Source organism: Fringilla coelebs (assembly GCF_963513975.1).
Source record: "Fringilla coelebs genome assembly, chromosome: 17".
NCBI lineage: Eukaryota > Metazoa > Chordata > Aves > Passeriformes > Fringillidae > Fringilla > Fringilla coelebs.
The window spans coordinates 7,698,202-7,713,258 of record NC_140043.1 but is presented as its reverse complement, the minus strand read 5'-3'; the positions used below and the strand labels follow the sequence as shown (position 1 = coordinate 7,713,258).

General features: G+C 40.8%; 1 protein-coding gene across 1 annotated transcript in view; it reads left to right on the top strand.

Annotated features, from left to right (window-relative positions):
- The window catches only part of PPIL2 (peptidylprolyl isomerase like 2), a 68,106-nt gene that overhangs the window by 45,163 nt on the left and 7,886 nt on the right, over positions 1-15,057 (top strand). Inside the window, exons 15-16 of the mRNA XM_084217529.1 lie at positions 6,822-6,939; positions 9,465-9,521. Of these exons, the coding sequence (XP_084073655.1) occupies positions 6,822-6,939; positions 9,465-9,521 (175 nt within the window). The remainder of the gene's footprint in view (positions 1-6,821; positions 6,940-9,464; positions 9,522-15,057) is intronic.

Genomic DNA, 15,057 nt, shown 5'->3' with positions numbered 1-15,057 from the left:
TGGCTTTGCCAGTAGGAAGTGAAATGCTAATAAGCACATAGGATGAAAATCCTCCTACATGTATTCTTCCACTTAAAAAAAGGAGTCTAATGACCTCTAGTATTTTCCATCTTGTTTTCCTCCTTGTCATTCTTAATTAAAGATGAGGATATTGCAGGCGAGATGTCTCGCAAACATCTGTCAGGACTATTAAAGTTCTAATGAAATGAACAGTGTGCACTCAAATAGACAGGAGTCTTGCAGATTTTTAGAGACTGGCTGCAATTATTGTAGAGGCCAAATGGTACAAATATCTTCTTTGCACCTGAATGGCTTTTATATTTTTAAGACAGTTGAATTTTATATGTCTTTACCTAATCACTTATTGAATATGATAATATCACAAGAAAATCTAAATGGGGAGCCTGGTGGGCTGTAGATTGCTCTTGAACTGTCATGCCTTTGTGTTTAATACTTCAGTGAAGCTGCTTAGACAGTTCACAGAGTGCAAGTAGTCTGTCAGGATTCGTTCCTGACTGCTGGATAGATCCAGGGCACTTGACTGTGAGGCAGAAATTCCACTTGTGTGTCTCGAGCTGTAAGAAGGTGGCCAGACCTGAGGCTGGATGTTCCCTTGGCAGCAGGGCAGCCAGAGGAGGGTTCAGCTTAGCAGCACTGCTCTAGCAGGGCACATGGACTGATGCTCTCCTGGGCTCCCATGCTGTAAAAATGTTGGTCCATTAATTTGTGCATTATTCATGTAATCACAGGCATTCACTTTAGGAAAGCTTTGGAGTAAAGCACTGGGATTGAGTACTTTGTACCATTTTTGCCTGTGGCCTGTTTGTTATTTGAAGGATAAATTCCCTTTTTTTATGTCTTCTGCTGGAAGGGATTTCAGTATTTTTTTGACTCACTGCTTCTTAGAAGGGGGAAAAAAAGATGCACCTTTGAAAGCTAAAAAAAGTCTGTACGATTAAATGAGCTTTAGAATAAATAACTTGACTTCTGTAATATCAGAGAAGCATATGAGAACAGAACAGGGCTTTCTTCCCAGATATTTCAATTGGCAATAGGGAGAACTATTTGGAGGTTACCCTTTAAATGTCAATATTATAAACTGTTTCTATTAGAGCCTTTTGTAGGAATAATTCAGAACAAAAAGAACATGCTTTGTTTCCTCATTCACACAGAACCTTCTGCTCAAACTGATGATTTCTAGCTAAGAGATTTGGCCTTTTTTTTTTTTTTTTTTAAACACCCTTTTCTAAACTGATACATGGAAGATGCGTTAAGCCTCTATATATTCTTCCTCTATCTATTTAATTATTCCTGTTCATCAGGAACTTGAACAGACTTGTTCAAATACCTTCCCACCATTTGGTTTTTGTCATCATTCATCCCATGTGTCAGGGTGTCAGGTTTATGGTTGCAGCCCCCAGATGCTGAGATGATCACCCACTCCCTTGCTAACTAAGCCCAGGACTATTCATCTCCTGGGTGGATTTGGGCACAGTTAGTACAACATGACAGGAGGTTACTTGTCATACATACACAGACTATAACTGTGCTTTGGCTCACCTGGATTAAGTGTGCTTATGTTTTGGAAACAGCTCACAGAGGTAAATGCCAAGCTGGTTGTCACTGACCATCCTTTCCCAAGGCTGCTGCAGCTGAACTGTTCTCTCTGGAAGCAGCCCTGAGCCTTGCTTTCTTGTTTGTTATTCAGCTCCCCAGTATGTCCTTCTTGAGTCTCTTCTGGACTGTCATAAAAGCAAATGTGACCCAGCAGACACGTGAAGGACAGCTAATTCCTGGTACTCAGCAGTTAACCTTGGAATAGAGAAGGGTGGAAATTAGCATTGTGGCATCTGGGAGTTGAGATACCATCCTGAGAAAAGAGTGGGGAACAGAGTTTTACCTTAGCATAGCTGTCAGACCTGCACTGCCAGAGCAGTCAGATACACAGAGCTGCAAGGATGACACTGATTTGGAGGACCAGACTCATTTTCCTAGAGCCTTCACCTTTCTGTTTCATAAGACTACTGGGAGAAATTTTATTGTGGTACAGCAGCTTATTTCTTCTCTAACAAAATAACCACCCATAGAGGCAGTATTCAGAGCAATAAGCTGAGTCATGGTCATTCTTTGTAATGATTAATTATTTGAAAATGAATTTTAGATTTGTGATGTATCTCTTTTCCTGCTGTTCATAACAAGTAAGTGGTTGAACACTGTGAGTAATTCTAACTCACGGTCGTGCAAGTGGAGCAGCTGCTCTGTATTTTCAGTGTTCCAAATAATAGAAGAAAATTTGCATGTAGAAAAAAATAGGTTTAATATCATAACCCTTTTGTATGAAAAAGGGAAAATATATGCAAAGCATCACTCAAAGCAGCACAGGCTTTTTTCAGCTACTCTTTCTTGCAACCTGTTGGAAGGTCTCATGAATCAGCCTGTGATTTATGAATCCAGGAGGGCACAAAGGAGGCACATTATAGCTGTAGGAGTCCAGGATGAAATACTACTGGTAGATGGGAATTGGATTTTGTTTGGCAGCAAGAAGAGCTCCTCTGAAATGTCAATAGCAAAGGACTCTGGACAAACTTGATCAATGCAATGTGATTTCCTAAGATGGCAAGTTCCTTAACTGTACCAATTTTAGAGCCCCTTTTCTTGCATGATTGAAGCACAGCAAAAACAGGAGCAAGACCTTTTTATCTAGAATATACTCCTTTTAATCTGCAGTCCCTGTGCACATCCACTCTCAGGTCTTTGGGGTTGGGTACCATGTCCTCTTATCTGAGAGGAGAGAAACACTTCTGCCTGAGCTAAGGCTTTCATATTTGCAAAATGATTCCAGAATCTCACTTGGAAAGCTCTACAGAAGTGTCAGATGTTATTATGTGCCTCGTTGTTCCAAATGACAAGAAGAAAATTACAGAAAGTAAGCCATCATTTTTGTGAATCAGAACCCTCCTACTTCCTTACCACTGCTTAGCAATTTTTAAGCCAGAAAAAGGAAGGATTTATTTAAAATCACAACTGTCATGAGTGATGATTCCCAGCCCACACCTGGCTTTTGGAATGCTACGTTTCTGAAGCTTTAGATGCATCTCTCAGCTCTTTGCAAGAGAGTTGCACAAATTATGTGATTGTACCTCAAAAAAACTTTTACATGCTTTTAGTAGGAACAAAGACTACCAAAGAGTAATCTGGTTTAGTTCAAAAGACAATCTGAAAATGTGGCTTTTTTTCTGTGTAATTGCTGATGTGTGACTGCTTCAGATGTCAGTTCAGATCTGTTCACCTGTTTACTATCAGCACAGGATGCAGATACAAGACTGAATAACTAACCATGCTTCCGTACAAGCTAAATATATCTTGCTACTCTGGATAGCCACAGAAATTATTGATGTTCTTTTCTAAGAGCTGTGTGGTCTGTTTGATTTCATCTCTGTGTGAGAATGACTTAAACACATCTTTAATTTAAGAGAATTTTTTTTAAAAGGAGAATGCATGGAATCGTCTCCCAGCTTCCTGCAGCTTTGAATCGTGGATCTGAGTAGGCATGTGATTTTTATTTTACAGAACTGTACAAAAACTCTGAAGGCATTGACACTGTACAGGTTAAGTGCTGTTGAGTGGCACTGTATTTCTCTGGCTGATCCCAAATACATTTCCAGCTTTGTGCAAGCAGGAGATTCCCATGTGCAGGCTGTAATTATTCCCAACACCAATCCATACACTGGCAGTACGTGCTGGGGCCGTGGCTGCTGCCATGTGAACTGATTTTTAGCACAGAAGCCCACAGAATTCTTTTCCAGCACTTTTGTAATAGGATCTCAGAAACATTTACAAGTCCAGTAGGCACACAGCTCCACTTGGACAGAAGATAAGCTGAGAGGGAGGTGAAGTGACAGGCAGTGCTGCCAGCTGTGAATGCAACACCCGGAGTCAATTCTTGTTTTCCGTGGGCTTTGCTTATAGGCTGGTACATCAGCACTGGGGTGAGGGCTTTGCATCATTGGGACTCCAAATATAGCCAGCAGAGATCTGTGTGCACCCTGAGGAAGATTTGGGGAGTGTCAGGAGGAGCCTCCTCTCTTTGTGCCACATACGGGGAGTGGAACATAAAAAGGCTGGAGCCAGACACTGCCGTGCTCCCACCTCCTCTGTCTGCATCCATTCTGCTTTCAAAAAAGTAAACCACACCTCCCAACTGTGTTGAGAATAAACACAGTAAAATCTGCTAGATACTTACAAGCACCTCATAATTATTAGCAGGTTTGGAACCTGAGTGGTTTTCCCAAGTTTACATTGAGCTCTAATGTGGAGAGTAAAAGGTGAGAATGTAAAATCCCTGTTCCAGCTGAGCATTAGGTACAGTGCTGCCATAGCCCTAGACTGATGAGGGGTCTGTGCTTAATCTTCACAGAGAAAGTCATGCTGGGTTTCAGTAATTAAAAAATGTATGGATGTAACTTGCCATCTTCTGACTTGTTCTGTCTAGTCCTGCTTCAAGCAGATACTTGAAGCCTGGAACAATTCCAGAGGTTAGCTGGAGTTTGATGAAAAGCACATTCAGGCTATTTTTAATTTAAGGAGAATACTCTGGGGTTTTCCTTGAAAAAGAAAAAAAAAGTATTCCCTTTTAATTATTTTTAAAAACCAAACCAAAACAACAACAAAACCCCCAGGCTGTTCCTGCTCTGCAGAGTGTCTTTGCAGTCTCCTCTGCCCTTTGCCAGTCTGTGCTGCCAGGTCTCCACAGACATTTCAGTTATGTCCTTCACAGGACATCTGGCCTTTTAGGCAAATGCTGCACAGGCCATCCCCTGCTCCTGCTGCAGCTCCCAGGCAGACAGAATTAGCCTTGGAAACAGCTGTAAGGCAGACAGAGCAGGGGCTGTAGCTATCTGCTAAAATATTAGTGCTTATTTCCAGAGAAGCAGAATGAACCAAACTTAGCTTTCATACATATGAGATTAATTCTGACCTGCAGTGCATGATCCGAAATGAAATCATACAAAAATAAATATTCCAAAGCCTAAAGATCATGGCTCATTGCTCCTGTCTGCAAGCTCTTGGGTCTGGTTGTTTGCAGTGCCAGAAAGGGAGAGTCTCTCTGTCATTCACAATTTTTCTCTTTCCTTTTGAATTATTTTTCTGACCAGTGAAGGCTTCAGGCTTGATTCCACTGTCTTTCAGCAGCTTGGCTGTAATTCCAGCATCAGCTGGAAGCACATGAAGGGTGTAGCAGTCTCACAGGTTTGGCCACTTGCTGCTGTATCCCATCTCAACAGACTGTGCTCATGTTCTGTACCCTCTGAAAACTTCAAACAACACAAACTCCTCTAGAGCTGCCTGCAGCTGTACCATATCCCTGTCACCCACCTCTGGAAAATATTGGCATATGGGATCAAGCTGACATAATTTAGCTGATCTTAAAATATTCAATAGCCCAAGATTGCTGAAGTAACCACTGTTGTACTCCTGATTACAGAAAATCCCCACAGGGTTTGTCCCCTTTTGTCACCTCTTGTCAAACTGCAGAGCAGGCAACACTCAACTCTATTAATAGGTCTTTTGAATATGATTAATTGGGTTTTTAAGTGAATCAGCTTCTTCCAGAATTTCTCACTTAGTTCCACTTGCAGCTGTCCATATGAGATGCTTTATTTTCATGGTATCATCTGAAACTCTTTCCTCATTTAATGCACTCTTGTGATTTTTTGGGTAAGATTTTCAGTAGGAGCCTGATTCATTCTTTGTTTTTATTTACTGCTTCTGTGTGCAGCCATATCATCAAATTGCTTTGTGTGCTATGTGTGCACATGGCTGTGGAGCACTACAGGTCCCTCTCTGACCTGCTGCTTCTCCAGCCCTTACTCTGGAGGGCTCTTGAGCCAGTTCTGCAGATGGACCAGCCATGCTGCCTGTTTGGATAGTTTTGTTTGGTTTATTTTTAATACTGTCCTAAGGTGAAATATTTTTTCATGGTTTGTCAAACAAGATTATGGATTTGACTGTAAAACTATGACTCATCTCAGTCTTCGTTTTTCTTATTAAGAATGATCCTGGAGGAAAGTGCAAATGAAAATGTCAGATCTGTCATAAATAATGTAAAAATGACAGCCAGGAGGAGACCTCTCACAGACCCTCTCTCTGTCCACAGTCACAGAAAAGAAATCAGTTTTGGAGGGCTGGGGCTGGGGTTTGTGCAATTTTATCATTCTTTTACCTTCACTGCACATAAGTGTTCACATCATCCAGGTATCTAGTCCAAATATCTCACTTTTGCCTTTTAATTTGGAGCACCATATATCGTCATTCTTCATTGTTTAGTCTGGGATTAAGCATTTGAGCTTGTACTTCCTGTTCTTAGTTGATTCTATGAATGTGTTTCATCTCCCTGATATTTTATTTCCAGAAGCAGTGCTATATCCAGAGTGCAATTAAACTGGTGACTCTCTGCTCTGTGTTTTGTCATGAAGCCAATTTTAAAGATTTAATGTCTCAAAAGAGAAAATTTATGATGGACCAGGAGGAAAAAATTAAATCCTTGACTGTTCTTCAGCACAGGATACATAAAGCTGTTGATAAAGTGTGGTCTGTTGCAGCTGATAGTGTGAGGGCACAGAAATATGTTGCCAGTTGCAAACACCAGATTTCAAGGTCATGCTCAAATACTGGCCTAGAGATAGGGGTGAGGTAACAATGTATTAACACATAGTGACTGCAAGTGCTGGGAACCTTGAATTTAATGTCAGTGCCTGTTGCAACACACAGTGGGAAACTAATAAAAACAAACATTATTCTTCGATTTTTTTTTTTTTAAGGAGGAGAATCTTACTGGGGAAAACCTTTCAAAGATGAATTCAAGCCCAATTTGTCCCACACGGGACGTGGTGTTCTTAGTATGGCAAATTCAGGACCCAACACAAACAAATCACAGTTGTAAGTAGTCATTTGCTTTTTTGTGCTTTATTGGTTACCTCTGGACATTGTGTCTCACTCTGTTAAGAAGAAAAATGACATTTTATGAGCTACTCTAAATGTAAAGTTTAGTAAAGGGAAATATTCTGTTGAGTGGTGCATATTGCAATCAGGGCTAGAGCTGCTCTCAGCCAATCTAACAGCAAAGTGAAGCATGGCAAGAAGACCTGTGGGTTCATTATATCAGCAATAACTTGTCTTTTTTGTTGTAATGATTTGAAGTTTTTGTTTGTTTTTGTCAGTGTCCCTCCCCAGTATTACCCCTATGATTATCATTCATCACTCCTCTTCATTCTGTTAAAATTTAGCTCCATATTGAACTTTTTGAAGGAATTAGATGAAACATAAATTCTATGGTAATATTATTTCTTTTTAATCACCTGATTTTAAATGAGAACAGTTCTACTCTGTTGAAATGTGTAGACCCAGACATGGCAGAGTGTACAATCTGGGATTGAGAATAACTTTGTTTCCAATGAACAAAAGCAGAATGAGGACTAAAATGAGGGAAAACTTAAAGATACTGAAGTTGTAATGGCCTTGTTCATGTGTAATGTCAATATGGGTGTTTGCCTGCAGTCCTTTAAAAATGTTCTGTGTCACTTTGAGCCAACTATTTATTGGTTGCTCTGTAAGTACTGCAGTATAAAAAATTGGCCTTTTATTGGGAGCCCCAGGAAAGAGAGAGAGAGTGTGTGTGAGTGAGTGAGTGTGTGTCTAGTACTGTCACATGGCACTGAGGAGGGAGGGAGTGGGTCTTGCTGTTCGTGATGCTGAGTGTTAGGATGGCTTGTAAACTCTGCAGCAGTGTGGTTTGCTTTAATTAAACACAAGGGCTTGTCTCAGGGCCTCACATTCTTAGGCTTACTTGGATTCTTAAGCCTAAGCACGTGTGGGGCAGTTTGCTGGATCAAGTTGCTGTACAACTTATTTTGGATTTGAATGTTACTGCCAACTCTCACGTGCTAAATTAGGGGAGAGTAGAGGCTTCTTTCTTCTTCTTTTTTTTTTTAAAAAAAGGGGATTCTAATAACAGAGGTTACAGAGACCATGAGCAATGTGCCATTTTGAGTCACATCATCTGCTGCTGTAAATGTGATTGTATGTTCTCCTAAAATTTGCAAATGAAATATGAAGTTCCTTTATAAGTAAGTCCTTAAGAGAGTCCAGCTGTCCATATTTATAAAGGTTCCTAGGCAGCACTTAGATACATCTCCTCTAGCCTTGGGGACCCTGTGAATAGCTCTCCCCATTGGTGACAGGCACTACAGGGCAGAGAGAGCTGGGAGAGCAATAATAATGCCCAGGACTTCTTGGGACCATCCTGAGTTATGTTAATTCTGTTGTCTCTAATTTATTTCGACTGTAGTGACAGATGAGAAGCTTTCTCTGTATATTTGCTGTTTCTCGGGGATTTTTTATTACAATGCTACATAACTGACCATGTGATGATTTTGAGTATTGGATATCCAGGAGTGAAGTGGTATCCCATGTAGGAGTTTGCATTCTGCACAGCATGCCAATCCTTTCCTAGGGCAAGCTACATCTTAATAGACTGTCTGGAACATTACAGCTGCTCCTATTTCCAATCATATAACTTCCTGAGGCAGTTGCTTATATGGAAAAGTGCTTTTGGAATGCTTATATATTTTTAGCTGTCTCCTATGTAGTGTAACAGATGGAGACAGGGAGGAGAGCCAGCACTGCATGTCCAGCCAAGACAGGCCATCGTGGTCTGGTCTGCAGACCACACTGTGGAAACCTTTGTCTCATACATTTGTAGTCCAGGACTTCCAAAGAAGCATCAAGCTTTAGAGTAAAGTTTTAGTAGTAAAGGTTGCTTTGGATTAGTGTTTTAGTTCCCATGTTTAAGTTTAAAAGTACAGCCCCCAAAATTAAAAGTCCAATTAATTACTTTTGACACTTTGAAGTATTCTTCTGGGATGTTTGTATCTGGAGCATGAGTGTGCTCTGTCCAGAGGAGAAATAGATCACCAACAGACCAGTTTAAGGGAAGAGAAATGCAAAAAGTAAATATCCAGAAAATAGGAGTTTACACTGGCAGAGGCTGTTGTGTCATGTAACTTTATTTGCTGGATACAAGCTGCCCATCATTCACCAGAAATGTTCTTCCCATGCACGTCTGCCTGCCCTGCATGAGCTTCCCAGGGCCTGCATGGCCAAGGAGGCAGATGCTCAGATTCATTTTGGACTTGCTGCAAGGCCCTACTCTTGGAGTATTGTTTAAAAATGTTAGTGTGATGAAAAGTGAGAAGCCAAAACTGCAGAAATCCAGGTGGAACCCACAATCCTGAGGTGTGAAAGGATGTTTGGTCCACAGGCCTTCCAGAAAGGAGCCAGAGAGGGAGAGGGGCTTGGCTTCTCTCTGAAAGCCTTTGCAGACACTTTGTGTTTTTAAGCATTACTGGCTGTTGTTGAGGGTCACTGGGACAATGTGGTAACTGTTATATCTTTATTCCTTCCAGCTTCATCACATTCCGCTCTTGTGCGTATCTGGACAAGAAGCACACAGTTTTTGGAAGGTAAGTGAAGGATATTTTGGGCAGCAGCATAGCAGACATTCTCCCTTGTGTGTCTGAAGCCTAAAAAGAAGAATCTATTGACTCTTTTAATTGAACTGGAGCAAAATTCCAGCTCACAATCCAGTTCTCTGGTCATGAGTAGGTGGGTAACATTGCACCAATGCCAGTCAGCAGACCCTGCCTTTTTTCCCTCCTTCCATCAATGTAAGTTTCCTCACTTCCCTTCTGTGGGTGGCCCTCCAGGAGTCATGAGCAAAGTAATCATAGTCATGTAATGAACCATGTTAATATTTGTGCATTTTAATTGCTGGGACACAAAAGATTAGCTCTTCAATACTGCTTTCATCCTCTTATGAGCCATCAGCTGAAAAATTAGTCATGACAGGACTGTTCTTCATCATGGAATAAAGCTTCTGCATAGATGAGGTCTTTTGGCTCTTCTTATTCTATTTTATTCTTATTTTCTTTTATTCCTGACAATTATCACTCATATAAAATCTGTATGTTTATGCACACATATATAAAGATACTACCAATGCCCAGACAGTGAGAGAACTTCATTCCTTATAAAGTCTCTTCTGAAAGTCTTTTCCAGTCAAGTTTTCACCTGATAAAGCTTAAGATATTTATTGTAGAAGAAGATACAAAATCTCTGTTATGGTTTGCTCTTTGCTTCCTCTACTGCAGGTACTTGGTATTTACCAAGTCAAGCAGAGCTGTTCTCAGACATCCCTCATGCATGGCAGGAGTGGGAATGTTGCTAGCCTGCTGCCCTGGGAGTTCCTGAGAATCTTACAATCTTTTTTACTTGTAGATTTGAGGGTTTATTCCTTTCATGGTTCTATTCATTTGGAAGTCAGTAATGGAAAACAGAACCATGTGCTGTTTACTTTGATTGAATGTCATGCAATTGTGCTGTACAGTGAAAGTGATATATTTAATCCATCTTCCCTGCCTGAAACTTTTTGAGGCAGAAACTGCTTCATGTTAATGGCACTTTATTTTAGTGCTGTTGGTTCCAATACTGATTCTTCAATAATTGCACTCTTGCAAATGTATTTCTTTTTTCTTTCTCAGGGTTGTCCTAGAAAAATTCAAAGTTCCCTTGTCCTTCTGTGAAAGCAGATTAAAAAAGGAAATTCTAATACTAAAAGCTGAGAGTCAGTAATTCTTGGAGGAGTTACCTTATCCAGATCTTAGCACTACTTCACTTCAGCAACTATTTGAGTCCACCTTGCAAAAGCTCCTTCAAATCCCCTCCAGTAATGCTGTTAACCTGAGCTGGCCACCTCATCAAGTAATGTCTGTGTTAGACAGCTCAGCTGAAAATGTGCCTGGTCTTCAGTTCTGGGTGCAGCTTGGCCTCAGTGAGCATCCTGTGTCGTCCTCCAGTGTCTTTGCTGTGTGTCCTCAGTGTGCCCCAGTTTTACCAGAATTCACCAGCAAAGGATTTGGAGAGAAGCCGAGCTTTCTGTGGTGCAGGGAGTGTGCTCCTCAAAGCCTTCACACTGTGCTGAATATCTCAAGTACCTCGTGAGCAAAATAGCTCAGATGGTGTTTCACACTGTATGTTATCCTTTAGAGAGGAATTGCTTAGTCCAGGTAAATCTGCTTAAGCATGTATAGCAGAGATTTTTGCAGTTTTAGCAAAGACTGTCTTGATTTGTGAATTGTCTTTGCTGTAACAGAAATACGAGCTTAGGTCCCAGAGTGAAGAAGTGGTGCTGCTTATATTTTTAGCTGAAATACAATGGAAAAAGTTTATAAAAAGTGTTGGTTTAGCATCATATTTGGCTTCTTGCATGAAAACTGAGTGACATCTTCATATGAACACAGAGCAGGGAAATTTTACTCTGATCTGTCTTGCATGTAAGATCAATTCAATGAAGATCAATTTAAATAAGGTAAAATTAAGATGCTGGGATATATGTATCCCAGTCAGTCTGTATTAATCTACAAGTTGAATTATTGAATAATTGAATTTACCTACAAATTTAATAATAAAAGGTTAGGTTGATGTGTGTAGTTTTTAAGATCTGTATTCTGTCATCAAAATCCATCAGCTGTTTTTACCTGCATTGTATTTAAAAGTCATAAAAGCCAGAAGATGCCAGAGATTGTACCTCTAGTAAAACTCCAACTTCAGTTTGATATTTTAGGTCCTGGGTGATTCCAGGATTTGGTGACTATAAATGAGCTGATTATAGCACAATAATATCTGGGAAGCATATCTAGGAATAATATCTAGGTTTAAGAGCAGAATGAACCCATGATATCAGGAGTCTTTGTTTCCATCAGTGTTTAATTGTATTGTTAACTGGATGCTTACTGGTCTGTTGTGACTTTCATATAGATTTGAGGATTACTTATTTCAGTTAATATAAAAACCTAAATACTCTGATCTGAACTGTACTCTCAGCTACTCCTGTGTGACTCTGGTCCATGTTAGTGTCACACAGGTATCTTGTCACACAGTTTGACTTGTTTGTAATTTGTATAGAACTTTTCAGCAGGCTTTCCATACTTAGGAGAACAAAAAAGAGTGAAAGGGCAACCATTCCCTACTCCTTTCTTTGTTTCTTTGGTCCTTTGTGGGATGCACCATTGAAAAGTGCCTTTTCTGGAAATGCATCTTATTCATATCCTCACTGGTCTGAAATTTTTATGTGGGAGACTCTATAAATGCCCACACCTGGGCAGTGGGACAGTGAAGAGGTGACATGTGTCTGCCTTGGTGCACTGGAATTTCCATGTCTCAGGAGAAAGGTGTGGCTGGAGGACAGGGAAGGGCTTGTCATGATTGTGCTGCTCACCGTGGCAGTGATGAGGGTGCTGGTACTGAAAAGAAAGGAGATAATCTGGCATGGCTGGGGAGCCAAAACAGAGAGTGAGAGCAGAATGCCTTCTCTTGGAGGTGTATTGCAGGCTGCATGGATTTCCTGCTCCAACAGAGCTGCCTAGATTAAATTAGTAATTACCATTTCTAGTAATTACTATTTCTTCTGACTTAGAGAATGATGTAATTAACATGAAAACCAACTGGTGGTTTTTGTGGGCTTTTAGCTTGCTGGTAAGAGGTTTAATTTAGAAACTGAGATAATATCAACCAACTGACTTGCCTTTGCTCTGCACAGAGGGGATGAGAAGCATTTACAGGGGGCTGCTGCCTGGGGAGGGTCCTGCCTGCTGCTGCCCTGGGCTCCATGCCTGAGTCTCCTTCCTACCTGTGCTCCAAGCTGGGCCTCAGCTGTGCTGTGACCTGCAGGGGCTGCAGGAATACTACAGCCAAAACAGCAGATGAGCTCAGGTTCCTGTTGGGTGTTCTTTATGAAATTTAGGTGCAAGCATATCCCATCCATGTTGTTGTTACATTTCCTGTTGCAATGGTTCACAGCTCTCGTGGATCAGAGACCTGGTACATTTGCCCTTTTTTAGCAGAAATAGAAACATAATCTCTGTCCATGAGAGCTGTGTAAGTAGAAAAGAGATTGCATATAGATACAGGGAAGTTGTGACAGTGACCCATTTCAACCTACCTTCCATCACCTTTGGAAAAAGAAAGCCTCAGGAAAAAACAAAATTGCTTCATCAGTGTTTTTTGGGAGACTGTTCCAAAGCTAAAGGCACACATAAAAATGTGCATATTTAAAATAGTAGTGGAAAGTGATCAACAGAAGGAGAAAAATGCTTTCAGAATTTTGGGTGAGGTTTAGGACAAGCAGAGCATGATGGGCTTGAAAATGAGGACATGCTGCAGATACGTGATGTGATGTGATGCTATAAAACAAAGGGCAATAAAAGGAGCAGAGAGAAAAGTGTTGTGGTCACTGTGGTAAAGCTGGAAACTATCTGTACAGCAGTTCTGTGTGTTTATTAGAGCATCACTTGTGTTTGTCAAGAGCTGAGAAAAGAAAGTGGCAACTAAGACAGGAGATGAGTATGTCAAGGACAGTTTTCTCTTTGCTATGAGGCTGTACATATCTGCTTATGTGAATAACATTTACTGTCTCTTGAGGTGTCTGCTGCTCGTTCTTCAATTCTCTTGTTCCCAGAAATAATGAACAAGGTGGTTTGGGAAAGCTCAGGCTTGGTCAGACTGGAGGCATCAGTCAATAGCTGACATGCATTCAGCTTATTCTCTTCTTTTCTTTCCTTCTCTCCTTGCCAGATGCTTTTGTGAAAGAGAGTTCTTCCCTTGGATCAGTATCACTCTGTATTAAGTATTCCTTAACCTGTTAATTGCTTTCTACTGCAATTCTGTAGACTGGGGCAATGAAAGTAACTCTTGTCCTCTAAAGTAATTAGCTACATAAAGCAACTACCAGGCATTATTCAGTTACCCAGGTGCTGTTATATAACACATTGTCTGTTTCCTCTTGCAACATTCCCTGTATGATTTGAATCAGCGAGTCCCATTTGCTTCTAAGCTGGAAAACTCATGTTCTTTTGTCTCTTCTGCTTTAGTAGATCTGAAGATTGGAGAAACTGTGTGACAGCAGAAGAGCTGATTCTGTGTAGGGAGACTGACCTAATTTTGCACTGCAGAGTCTACTCCCCAGACACTGGGATAGGAGCAAAGAGCAAGGTGGAGAAATGAGCCGGGCCTCCCTGTGGAAGCCATGGCTGCACATGAGCACTGGGCTGTTGGAGTTGCATGAGGGCTGCTGTTGTTTCCAAAACAGTTGTATGATCTCTGAAGAGGGACCTGTGCCAAGGCAGGGAAGTCCTTTCGTGCCAGGTTCATCTGTTGAGTCTAGTTTCAATAAGCTTTTTTCCAAGTTGTTTTATTTTCATCACCCTTTATTACCATGTCTCGCCTGCTGGATGAAGCCCTTATCTAGCAGAGAGATGGAGATGTTTTGGCTGCATCCTTGTTGCACATTTGAATTGCTCACTCCATTGCAGATTGGGTGTATGCATAGAAAACATTTTGTCCTGAGTGTGCGTGTTTGTGCACATATGTGTTGTTCCCTCTGTGTGTGTATATAAATGTGTGTTCTCCTTTTTATAAAAATAACCTTCGGGGCAGAATGTGTTTACAAAAGAGCAATTTTTCTTTCTGTTTTCTGTTTGTAGTTTAAAGCTTGTTTTAAAAAAAGTCCAGACATTGTTCTTGTATCATCTTCTGACCAGGAAACTCTATTATGTTGGCTCACTGCCATCCCCAGCATTGCAGAAGGCTTAATTCCTATAATTCTTCTAAACATAAGTATGAGAAATAGATTCACGTGAATGTCTCTGGGCCTGCAGGGGAGATGCATTTTTTTTTGGGACTGCACTAACTAAAGTATAGTGAGACCTTCATTGGCACGTTGCAAATGGATAGAGCTTGCTCCGGATATTTCACTTCTTCATCATGCAAAGGCATCGGCAGTGGTTTTGAAGCAAGGTTACTACTTTACATAAAGGAGCCTTAACAGGAAGTAAGATTTTAATAACACATTTAAATGTGAAATGCAAAGATTTCCAGTGCTAACTTAGCCAGCTTTCAAGAAAACAGAATTGCACAAGTGAGGGCACATTTTTGTTTTCATTC